The sequence below is a fragment of the Osmerus eperlanus genome, chromosome 16 (assembly GCF_963692335.1).
Source record: "Osmerus eperlanus chromosome 16, fOsmEpe2.1, whole genome shotgun sequence".
Lineage (NCBI taxonomy): Eukaryota > Metazoa > Chordata > Actinopteri > Osmeriformes > Osmeridae > Osmerus > Osmerus eperlanus.
In genome coordinates, this window is record NC_085033.1 from 12103469 (window position 1) to 12116392 (window position 12924).

General features: G+C 50.8%; 1 protein-coding gene across 1 annotated transcript in view; it reads left to right on the plus strand.

Annotated features, from left to right (window-relative positions):
- The window catches only part of ece2a (endothelin converting enzyme 2a), a 23014-nt gene extending 10743 nt beyond the window's left edge, over nt 1–12271 (plus strand). Inside the window, exon 2 of the mRNA XM_062481860.1 lies at nt 11671–12271. Within this exon, the coding sequence (XP_062337844.1) occupies nt 11671–11958 (288 nt within the window). The 3' untranslated portion in view covers nt 11959–12271. The remainder of the gene's footprint in view (nt 1–11670) is intronic.
- Nucleotides 12272–12924: the final 653 nt, after the last annotated feature.

Below are 12924 nucleotides of genomic sequence, written 5' to 3' on the forward strand. Positions count from 1 at the left end.
TGTGAGTGTGTGGTGGAGTGTGTCGCTAGCCAGAGTGGCTGATTTGCAGCTCACTCTGTAGCCCCCAACAGCAGCCAAACAAACTGGGAGGAAATAATTGCTCTCTGTGTGGAAAACAAACATCTCAGGGAACTCAAATTAGAGCCCCCTCCCCCTGCTGAACCCCCCAGGAGACACACACACACACACACACACACACACACACACACACTGACACTGTCTATCTCTCTCTCACATACACACTCAGACAAACACACACTATTTGTCTCTCACACAAACTGTCTCTCTTTCTCTCTCCCTCTCTTACCCTCTCTCTCTTTCTCACATACACACACAGATCGCCTCATATCCACTAACAGGCCGACAATAATGTTTACACTCTCTCTCACACACACACACACACACACACACTCTTGTCTGACACTGTCAGGGCTCAGTGGAAAGTGAGAGGGGAGAGCAGACCTAAGCTTCCAAGCCTACTCAATTAAATTTCCCTCTCCCTCCATCCTTCTCACTATCTCTCTGCCTGCTGCAGTCCCCATCACTCCCTCCTCCTCTCCCTCCTCCTCTCCCTCCTTCTCCTCCCCAGCACAGTCACACTCTGCTGGGCCGGGGCTCGGCCCTGGTTCCCCTGGGTGCGAAAACTCAAGCCTGATTCTCACATCCTCTCTCCTGCGGTCTGCAACGCTGGCTCCATCAGCTTCTAATGAGAACCCCGACATCTAGACTAGCAGATCCAACGTCAGTGTCGGCTGCATGGGCTTAACTACAGGCCAGAGATTGGACCTCATCTGCATGGACCAAGTCCAGGTTGCAGATGCAGTTCTACCAGCTGCAGAAATTACTCTGAAATTACCCCCCCCCCACCCCCAACAGGCCACATTGTTTATTCATTAGCACAGCAGTCTAGCTTTACATTATAAACTATGCGATTTAGCCCACTCAGTCTGCAGGGGGTTAGCAGTTAACAGTCCGATAGAAATCCTGTTGGAACATGTGTTCACCAGTCCTTCCCCCTCCACTCCAGCACTGCGGTCATGGTTAGAGGACACCTCAGCCCTCCAGCGGTGTTTACACTCCTTACCCAGGGTGCTGTGCTTCAGCTGGAGGAGGTCATTACCTGACGAGAGGTCCTGAGTGCTTTCCATAGCAGTCTTCTTCCGTGCCTGACTGATTTAACCCAGCGAGGTCAGGGCGAGGACTCGCTCTCTCTCAATTACTCTATCAATTCTCAGTATCGCTCTATTGCTCTCTCTCTTTCTCAATCTCTTCTCTCCTGAACTTGCAGAACAACGTAGGAGACGGAATAATTAGTCTTTTTGTGCCGTTGCCGTGTGTTTGTGAGTATGTTGTCGGCACGACGATAGAACCACCCACAGTCTGCATACTGGGTACCCTCTGCAGAATGTGTGTGTGTGTGTGTGTACACTGAGAATATGCTGATGTCTATACAGGTGTGTGTGTTACTCTGATTTGGAGTCTGAGTCTCTAACTAAACTCACTCTCCTTTCTTCCCTTCATTCTCTCCATCTTTCTCCAGCTTCATGAACTTATGATCAAACGTGTGGAATGTGTTCCTGGAAGTCTGAGAGCGAGAAGGTGACTGATTAACTGGTTCACTTAGTCTTTTTAGTGTACACACACACACACTCAGTTTTCACGTGAAACATTCAGACATTTTTTCTATTCCTTTATATTTCTCTTGTTGTCATTCCAATTCCAAGCACCCAGATGTTTCCAAACGATACTTATGCCCATCTGAATGAGTGTGTGTGTGTCGCTCTGGATAAGAGCATCTGCTAAATGACTAAATGTGTTCCAGGTACAAACTCAGGGAAGAAGCACTCAGGTACATGATCAATCTCTCATGGATGAGTAACCAACACATTAGACTTCCCCCAGGGGAGTGTGTGTGTGTGCGTGTGCATGCGTGTGTGCGTGTTTGTTTGGGTGCTGTACAGGAAACGCATATGTAGAACATTGTCCTGTAACCTTCTGTGATAAATGGACTTGTTAGTCCGCTCACAGATGAGGGCTGGGAAGCTTAGTGACTCCATAGCAGAGCACCAAACTCTCCTCAAGATACGTCCTGCAACAGATGGAGAGAGAGAGAGAGAGACGGCGAGGGGAAACGTGTACTAAAGCCCAATTATTTTTAGCTGCTTTCAAGTGGCCTGTTCTCTGTGAAGATAAAGTGTGGATCCAAAGTGTTGAGTGAAAGGAACCGGGGCGAACGAGGGAGTTTTACTTTGTTGGTGGATGAGTCATCTCCCCGTGGTCTCCAGGGGGAGAGGAGGGAAGGTGTGAGGGGGAGAGAGCTGGGCCAATGGGCTGTGAGACGGGATCTGAACAGCAGGGTCACTTGGGAGATGTAGTCTCGGCCCAGCAGCTCAAAAATCCATCTGTCCAAGTCCTGTTCTCTGTATTCTTCATCTTTTCCTGTCCTCTTCTTTTCCTCTTCCTGTCCTCTTCTTCTCCTCTTTCTGTCCTCTTCTTCTCCTCTTCCTGTACTCTTCTTCTCCTCTTCCTGTCCTCTACATGTAGTACATGTTCATGTTCCAAGTAGGAAATTGTCTGTCTCTGCCTGCCTCCCTGCCTGCCTCCCTGCCTGCCTCCCTGCCTCTCTGCCTCCCTGCCTCTCTGCCTCCCTGCCTCTCTGCCTCCCTGCCTCCCTCCCTGCCTCCCTCCCTGCCTCCCTCCCTGCCTCCCTCCCTGCCTCTCTCCCTCCCTGCCTCCCTGCCTCCCTCCCTGCCTCTCTCCCTCCCTGCCTCCCTCCCTGCCTCCCTCCCTGCCTGCTTCCCTGCCTGCCTGTCTCCTTGCCTGTCGGATGCCTGTCACTTTGCTGGAAGTGTGTAAATGTGCTTTTGGAGACTCCACTGGGCTGCCCTTGTTCTGTCCCACAGGAGACACAGAGCTGGCAGACACACTGGCCCACTTTACCTCCTTACCTCTCTCTCTCTCCCCCTCTCCCTCTATCTCACTCTCTTCTTCCTTCTCTCTATCTCTTCTCTCTCTCTCTCTCTCTCTCTCTCTCTGTCTCTCTCTCTCTCTCTCTCTCTCTCTCTCTCTTTCTCTCTCTCTCTCTCTCTCTCTCTCTCTCTCTCTCTCTCTCTCTCGTGTCCTCCCTCCCTCTCTCTCTCTCTCTCTCTCTCTCTCTCTCTCTCTCTCTCTCTCTCTCTCTCTCTCTCTCTCTCTCTCTCTCTCTCTCTCTCTCTCTCTCTCTCGTGTCCTCCCTCCCTCTCTCTCCAACTGCTGCCAGACTCTCCAGAGGCCTTTAAAGGGCCAGAGGAGTAATTTCAGAACGGGAGACATGACATAACCGTAGACAAGTGTGATGAGCATTTTATGTTAATTGATTACACTTTTTGACAGGAAAGTTGGTCTTCCGAGTCCGTAAGATAAACCTTTTCCCTTTCACTTGCTATGAATTTAGGCCTCTGTGCTATGGAAACACCCTTCAAAACACTGGCTGGTCTGTGTCCAAAGAATTGCCGTTTATAAGGGCTAAGAGCTAATGGTTAATAGCCAATGGTTAATTGGAATGTGCTTGCCACGGTTGTCGCTAGTAAAGTGCTAGTGTGGCTAAATGGGGGTGCATGTGCCATAATGAAGTCATTACTCAGCTCCTGCTAATGCATGTCTACCCACAATGACTTAATGGATAATTACATATTAGAACAGTAGTGAGGGCTTGTTAAGGGTGATAAGTGTTCCTGGTTCTTAAGGCTTAGCTTTAGAGAGTAACAGAGAGAGCCAGAGAAAAGGAGTGAACCGAATTATAAATAAATAAAGAGGCAGACAGAGAGGACCCTCCATCTTTGAAGCCAGATCCGTGTTTGAGTCCAGATTAAGGACTTCCACAGCCTGTGGTGTAACTACAGAAGGTGAGGTGACAAGTGAAGGATCGGGACTAATACGTTCAATTAAGCGGGTCGAGGAGGGTAGTGAGAGAGGGTCTCCAATTGTTCTTCTGCGAGGAGGACAGGCTGAGAGGGGAGATGTACTGGAGATATCAGCCCTGGGCGAGGCAGCTACATCCATGTCAGATACAGGCTCTCTGGGGGGCTTGAGAGGGGAGTTTTCCCTCAGAAGTGCATGGAGGAGGCATAGACACTCTCTCTCTCTCTCTCTCTCTCTCGTTCTCTCTCTTTCTCTTTCTTGGTGTCGGTCTCTCTCTCTCTGTATCCTTCCTCTGTCTGTCCCCTCCTCGCTTTCATGTCTGTCTCTAATTCTTTTTTTCTGTGCTCTCTCTTTTTTTACGCACACAGACACCCAGAGGTGACGATGTTGTGGGTGTGGGAGGCGGAGTGTGGATGCTGGAGTGTGTTAGTGGGTGGGCGTAGGTGTCTGATGTGTGTGTGTGTGACTCAGTTTTGAACAGTAGCCCAGTAATTAAAACAAACCTCTCCCTCGGACCCCCGTAGAGAGAAGGAAGAGGAAGGGGAAGGGGGGGGGGGAGAGGAAGAGAAAGAGACGGAGGAAAAAAGGCAGAGATAAAAGAGAGAGAGAGAGGGTTATTTTGGAAAAGAAGAAAGGATGGTTAATTTTAGCTCAGTGAGCTGAGGGGAGAGTTGGGTTGCTGAATCTGAAGATGCGAATCGGTTAGACAGCTATGCAAACACACACACGGTAGCTTGTCACAGCACGTGCAACAACAGCCCGCAGCTAGAGGTCTCCACATGCCCGCTGATCCATCAAAAAAAAACTTCCTGAGGTTCCTTAAACCCCCACGCAAACCTGCACACTTATGACCCGTCTGTGCCTCAGGTTTTAGTCAGAATTAGCAACAATCCAGCGGCCCCCAGGTTTTCTATCCTAAACCACTGGCCTAGTCACCTCCAGTTAGCATGTAGGCTAGGCTGCTAACTGATAGACACATTGTCACCATTGCGCAGTCAGGGAAAGCTGGGAGATGATTCTTACCGGACGTGGCTAAGGTTAAGGTTAGCTAGCTTGGTGTTGCTGCCAAACGTTCACATTCGGAGATGTTGTCGTTTGCTGACGCAACGTTGTGCAAACACAACCGCTTTGTCATGGAAAGGAATCTGTCAACACCAGCGATGTCCTCTCTCTGGAGTGATCCGGCCAATCTGCTTCCCTGCGTGGACCACACCACAGAAAATTCCCACCCTCTGTTTTTGTTTTTCAGAGGTGTTGCATTGTGACCTAGATACCGTACTTTGGGTAGTTCTAAACTTTTAGTCTCCATGGTTACTCCATGTGGAAGAGGATTGGTGGGAGGGAGGGAGGGAGGGAGGATAAATAGAGGGAGAGGAAGAGAAGGGGGTTTGTGGGTGGAAGGAGGGTGGAGGGGTGGTGATGGGGTATAGGGAGGGGTGGAAGGAGGGTGGAGGGGTGGTGATGGGGTATAGGGAGGGGTGGAAGGAGGGTGGAGGGGTAGTGATGGGGTATAGGGAGGGGGTGGAGGGGCGGTGCATGTGGGGTATAGGGAGGGGTGGAAGGAGGGTGGAAGGGGTGGTGATGGGGTATAGGGAGGGGTGGAAGGAGGGTGGAGGGGTAGTGATGGGGTATAGGGAGGGGTGGAAGGAGGGTGGAGGGGTGGTGATGGGGTATAGGGAGGGGTGGAAGGAGGGTGGAGAGGTGGTGATGGGGTATAGGGAGGGGTGGAAGGAGGGTGGAGGGGTGGTGATGGGGTATAGGGAGGGGTGGAAGGAGGGTGGAGGGGTGGTGATGGGGTATAGGGAGGGGTGGAAGGAGGGTGGAGGGGCGGATGCTGCTGAGCGTTGAGATGCTACTGCGCAGGTGGAGCTACAGAGGAAGCTACGGTGTAGGCTACAGAGTTAGCTACACGCCCTCCAAGCTGTCTGTCTCTCTCCCTGTCTGGTTCTCTTCCACAAAAAGGCCTCGCTCTTTCAGGGGCGCGCTCACACACACACACACACACACACACACTGAGAAAGTTGGACTCCCCATGCAGGCATGCGTAGTAGGGAAAGGAAGAGGAAAGGATAGGGGTGTCTGTGATGTATTATTCAGCTTTTCAGTGGGTGGCCTTACAGCAGACTCTGTGAGGAAAGACGTGTGTGTGTGTGTGTGTGTGTGTGTGTGTGTGTGTGTGTGTGTGTGTATGTGTGTGAGAGTGTGTGTGTGTGTTCCCTCTCCCCCTCCACTGCAGAGACGCCCCACAGCCTCTACATCTGACATGTCCGTTTCAGAAAGCCAAACATTAGCCTCACTGCTTCCTGTCTGTGTCTGTCATGAGAGGAGCCTTCCCATGTGACCTTATTGCCACGGTAACCCCCGGAGCTGCTGGTGTCTGCAGGTCACATGTAGGTGCCACCATCTGGGAATGTCTTTGAAGCTACAGTAGAAAAGACAATCGATATACCGTGCTGAACTCCTCTAGACTACCTGTTGATCCAAATAGGGGCAGACGTCCAGGAGACTAAAGAAGCTGACTAGGTCAGTTCTGCCTACGGAGTTGATCTCGTTCAATCAATTTTATTTACTTATGGCGAGAACTATCTTATGTCTGGCTGTTGAGCTGTTTCGCCGGATTAAACCAGTGGTCCATCTTCTAACCTGTTTCTAATTTTGTGAAATTAAGCCCTTACACACACACACACACACACACACACACTCGCTTTCTCTCTCTCTCTCTCTCTCTCTCTCTCTCTCTCTCTCTCTCTCTCTCTCTCTCTCTCTCTCTCTCTCTCTGTCTACAGGCAGATGGTGACTTAGCTTTGCACACTGGGTCCTGGAAGCAGGGAGCTGGGAGATGGGGGAGGGGAAGAGGGGGGTGGGATAAGACAAGGATGGAGGGATGAAGAAAAAAACAAAGCAGGCTGTTACCCCTGGAGGGAAGAGGAGATCTGCCTCGTTAGGAGGCTGGCATAAAGATCTCTCTCTCTCTCTCTCTCTCTCTCTATGTCTCCTGTCTCTCTCTCCTGTCTCTCTCTCCTGTCTCTCTCCTTTGTTGCCTCTACTTCTCTCCTGCCCCTCTTTATCTCTCTTTCCCTCTCCCTCCCTCCCTCCCTCCCTCCCTCCCTCCCTCCCTCTCTCTCTTTCTCTCTCTCTCTCTCTCCCTCCCTCTGTCCCTCTCTCTCTGTCTCTCTCTCTCTCTCTTTCTCTCCCTCTCTCTCGCTCCCTCTGTCTCTCTCTCTTTCTCTCTCTCTCCCTCCCTCTCTCCCTCTCTGTCTCTCCTGCCTCTTTCCTTGGCTGCCTCTATTTCTCTCCTGCCCCTCTTTATCTCTCTCTCTCCCTCGCCGGCGCTCCCACTCTCTGGTCTCTCTGGTCTCTCTGGTCTCTCTGGTCTCTCTGGTCTCTCTGGTCTCTCTGGTCTCTCTCTCTTTCTCTCTCTCTGGGAGAGGGTGACACGTTTCTGCCGTCCACATGCCTCGCTGCAGGCTACGGGTGAGGTGAGGAAGAGAAGACGTTGATTTGAAATGCACATTGTTTTTCCCACGGAGGGAAGGAGGGAGGGCGAGATGGAGGGAGGGCGAGATGGAGGGAGGGCGAGATGGAGGGAGGAGGTCTGCAGTACTGCTGGGGAGGAATACGACGAGGAGGGAAGCACCAAAGAGAGAGACGAGAGACGAGAGGAAAAGAGAAATTATGACCTAAATAAAATCTGCTTCTCTCCACCATTTTGTTCCTGTGTGTGTGTGTGTGTGTGTGTGTGTGTGTGGGTGTGTGTGTGCGTGCAGATTTGTGTCCGTGTGTGTGTGTTTGTGTGTGTGTGTGTATGATGCGCCCCTCAAGCAGACAGCAAGCTGTGGTCCATCCAGGTCTGTGCTCCAGAGATAGCGCTCTGCTGTTGTTGCAACCCACTGATCGGTTCTCTCTCCCAGACAGGAGCTAGATACATGACACACACACACACTCACTCACACACTCCCCACCTCCATCGTCCTGTCAAGCCCACACACACTTAGCCTGAAACACACAGACAGGTTCACACTGATGGGTGCGTATCAATCCTCCAAGGTTGCCGACTCTCCTTCCCCCCTCTTTCCAGTAGGTTGCTGCAACATTGTGAATCAGCTGGGGGGTTAACTTACCCGGTTATGTTGCATAACCTGCTTTCTGGAATACCCCCCTGGCGCAGGTCTTGCGGGGTTAGGAGTGTGTGTCTGTGTGTGTGTTTGTGTGTGTGGCGAGAGGGGGGGGGGGGGGGGGGGGGGGTTCTCTGGAGAAATTAGCAGGTGTTCCCACAGTATGTCTCTCCCCCCCCCCCTCCAATAGAATCACACCCTCTCATCCTCACTTGACCCAGACAGACTAACACAGGACATGCAGGGGAACCGAAATGTGTTTTTGTGTCCTTAGAAGGCCAGGGTAGACTCCCTCCATCCTCGAGCCAGTGTGAACAAAAGGAAAACAGAGACCAGGGGATCTCTCAGGAGGAGGAGACTGGAACATGAGGAACGTCCTTCTCTTTCTCTGACCAGATGTCTCAGCCCACTCTCACCGTGCCTGTTGAACAGCATTGGAAACTCTCATTTGTTCTTTACCTACAAGAGCCTGAGTCAGTCAGACAGCCAGCTCACACGCAGAGACACCAGACAGGCACTGAAACGCACTTTCGAAATGCCTTACCTTACACCTTTAGTTAGTCCTTACTTTATGTTGGTTGCACCAGAAATATACATTTAAATACATACATTTCATTTAAGAGGGACCAAGGTTTTCACGTATGTTTGAGATGGTTCTGCTGAGGCAGGACTGTCACAGTACCTTTGAAATGGGGCGCTAGGACACCAGGTCTCCGCGGATCTCAATTATTCAGCGATACAGGAGCTATGACATCACCTGTGTGTGTGTGTATCGGGTAAACCATGACATCATTTGTGTGTGTGTATTAGAAAAGCAATGACATCATTTATGTGTGGGTGTGTGTGTGTGTGTGTGTACGTTGAAAAAGCTGTGTGCATGTGCGTGTGAGAAACCTTAGTAGAGGACTCAAGCACTTTCCTGGTTAACTCTGAGAGGAGAGGAGAGAGGTGCTCCAGAACACATCTAGATCCTCTTACTACCCCCCACCCACGCACACACACCACACACACACAAACACACACCCCCACACACACACACATGACTCTTCTGGCCTCTGATGAACCCCTCTCAAGCTACTGTTCATCAGCACACCAAAGCATCTCCAGGAAGACCGATACCTGTCAGTCAGTCCCTGAGTCAGAGGAGCTGTGAAGGGAAGCTGGTCTTCGCTCGCTGGTCCTTCGCTGGCCCTCTCCCTGGTTGCCATGTTGGTCACTATTCCACATCCACGAGGGCCCTTCACTGTTTATTGTTGCTGTAATCACATGCACTTCAGGTACACTCCAGTGTTGTTTACATATCCATTAAATGTGTGTGTGTGTGTGTGTGATTGAGTGTGTGTGTGTGTGTGTGTGGATGGTGGTAGTGAGTGACTCACCTCTCTCAAACCCACGCCTCCGTACAGCGCTTGTTCATGCACGTCTCGGAGCGCTCCCTGACGTGCGGATCTGGGTCAGCCGCGGCCCCCCCCCCCCCCCCCCAGGGCTCGCACGCCACTGGAGCGGGCACGCAGGGGCACGCTCCCCCCGTCGTTTTTAGATCGTGGCGAGTACTGAGCAAACAAACAATCATAAGCCCCTTTTTCACAGCCTGTTCAAGGCCGGAATGTTCCGTCTTTATGCTGCCTTGCAGTTCTCTATAAAAGGTACAACCATGGAACAGGAGGGGGGTTATTGTTGTACCGGCATCCGGCTGGCAGCTGAGGAAGTCACAGAGCAGAATTGACGTCTGTGTAAAAGGGAGAGCCGGCATGGTGAAACGACGCATGCTTGCGAGGATGCTGACTTCATGCGTCTGACTCCAGAGCGTTATCACGCTGTCCACAATCACACACGGCGCGGCGTTTTGCCGCCTTTTGTTTGGTTCAGAGTAAACAAACAAAGCCGCCATCAAGAGGGGTCTTCTTAACGGCAATATTGTGGGATGTCTGCGTGAAAAAGGCCGATGCGCCGATCTCATGTCGTTATTCACATCTACACTCACTCACACACACACACACACAGCTTCTATTGTATTCATGTAGGTGAGTCACTGTGCTTTCTAGCGTAGTGCTGTCATCTCTCTGCTGGTGTGTGCTCTCTTTCTCTCTCTTTTTCTCTTTCTTTCTCTCTCTCCTGTCAGTTAGCACAGACCCCTGGGTCACACTGGTGCTTTACACTGGTCTGCAACCACATCTCCCTCTTAACACTGTCACGGCCTGGTGTGCGACTGCCCTGTCACTCACACACACACAGACACACACGGCATAGACCGTGTGATTTGATAAATAAATGTCAAGCAAAGCAATACTACCCTATCTCTCAATCTTCCTCTCATTCTTTCTTTCTTTCTTTCACTCTCTCTGTCATTCTCTCTGTTATTCTCTCAGTCTCTCTCTCTCTCCCTCCCTCGCTTTCTCTCAACCTGTCTCCCTCTCCCCTCCCCTCTGGTCCCCTGTCACAACAGACAGTGAATAATTCACCGTGGAGCTGCTCGCTGGTGGAGATGGATCATGTGAGGGGCCCAGGTCCAGGTCCTGGAGTCTCTCAGTGCCTCCTCTCCACAGGGTCGTGCAGCACAGCACCAGCACGCCTCCCCTCCCGACCCAGCCGCACGTGAGCCCCTCTGCAGAGGGCTGTGCTCTCCCCTCCTCCTTGTGCCCATCAAGGGGAATCTTAATGAACAGCAGCATGTCTGTGAAGAAGTCTGGTCCACAGTGGAATCTGCGAAACGGCACAGCACGCCATTCAATCTATCTCTCTTTCCTCTCTCTCGCTCTCTCTTTATCTCTCTCTCTGTCTGTTTTCTTGGATTCAAAGCCACGTTTTCTGGTTTTACACGGCCCAGTGTCTTACTGCGGCTCTAGGAGAGGTGTGTTGTGCTGTCGCAGCTGACTAAGGCCAGGTGTGTGGGTGTGTGTGGGTGTGTTTCTGTGGGTGTGGGTGTGTTTCTGTGTGTGTGGGGGGGTGTTTCCGTGTGTGTGTGTGGGTGTGTTTCCTTGGGTGTGGGTGTGTTTCCATGTGGGTTGCCGCTGCATGTGTTTGCTCCTTCCTGAGGGTGTTTTGTCTACATGTGAGAGTTCTATCCAGTGCTCCATGGCTTCTCGTCTGTAAAGTATCCCTGTGCACACGTGCATCGCACACACACAGTCACACACACCCACACAGGCCTAACAGGCTTGGAATGTTGTGAAGGCAGAAATGATTCATACGGGAGAGTGCTGATGCTATATGCACTGTCACGACAACCTGATAGGAGGAGAGACACAGATACTACTAGGTCTTTCTACAACCTGCTAGACCGTGATAGAACCTTCTTGAAACATGCTAGGATATGATAGAACCTTCTAGATCATACTAGACTATGACAGAACCTTATAGACCATACTAGTACATGCTAGAACATTCTAGACCATGTTAGGATATGCTAGAACCTGCCACACCATTCTACAATGTGGCCATTCTAGACCCTTCCCCTAGGCAATGCTAGAGCCACTAGACTTGGCTCGATGTATTATCAGGACAGTGAAGCAGTAAATATGATGATAGTGTCAGTGAAGAGAACTCTCAACTGGTGTCTATACTGGAGTCTTTGTATGGACCGGGCTGTCCACCATCTTGTTTGATTGCTCTCTGCTCTCTCTCCACCCGCCCCCCCCCCCCTCCCCCCCTTCAGGTCAGTCGGGTGCTGAAGCCAGGAGGACGTTTCCTCTCCATCACCTTCGCTCAGCCCCACTTCAGGAAGCGCCTGTATGCCCGCCGTTGCTTCGGCTGGTCTGTGCATCACCACACTTACGGAGAAGGCTTCCACTACTTCCTGTACGTGCTGACCAAAGGGGAGGAGCTTAGCCCTGAGGACGCAGGTCTGGAGACGAGGTTATTGGAGGAAGCCGAAGCCACGCCCACTCAGGTCACGACCCAGGAAGAAGATACAGAGAACTTCCTGGAAAATATCATCCTTTAGGAGGACTGGACTGAGGAGATGCCTTTTACAATACCAAACTGAACTCTGAGATGCATAACCATGTCTTATCCACACCTACAAGAGCTTGTGCCAATACTTTTTAACTTGATATTTTATTTTAAAGCCAGGTTTAGGATTTTTTTTATTCTATGATGCTGTGATTTCATGATTTATAATATTATCATTGGGGATGGTCAATGAAAAGGCCTTTAATTATCCTTAAATATTGTATTTTACATGTACGTCACCAGTTTGTTTTTATTCCCTGCGAATACAAATGTACTGACTGCTAAGGTGCATTAAATGTGATGGAAACACATCGAGTCTACTCCTGTCTCTTCCAGTCTGATACCTCCATAATCACTCAGGGTGTGGGTATTAGTTTACGCCTCTGGCAGAAGAATAGCGGTTGGGTAGAATCCCACACCTCCACAGCTGGGACCAGACTTGTGTAGCGAGCCTAGCCCGGCAGTGTTCAAGTCTATTAATATGGCAACCAGCAAGTCCACTCCCCTCTCTCCCTGTGGTGCTGTCTGCATCAGGCTCAGACTCGAGACAAAAGCATGGGCCTAAGCCTGGATGTGCTCGCTTTGATTCACCTGTCAGACATATGTATCCACTGACACACACACAGAGAGAGAGAGAGTGAGGGAGGCAATGTGTTGGGTGACCCTGTCAGCTGGCCTCTTTTCTCAAAGCCCAAACGGCTTGTGTGTTTGTTGAGGGAAGATCAGTTGAAGCTTGGGGGTGCCAGGGCTGCAGTTTAAATATAGAACTACAGAGAAATACAGAGGCAGCCAGGAAGGCGGAGGGGACCACATTAATAAGACAGAAATCATTTATTTTTAATTCTCAGCTGAAATGTAATTATCGTCTATTTTTAAAACCTGGAGAAAAGGTGCCTGATTTCTCAAACTCCCTGCACTGCCTTCTCTCTCTCTACATGTAATCTCTCTGTTTCCCCTC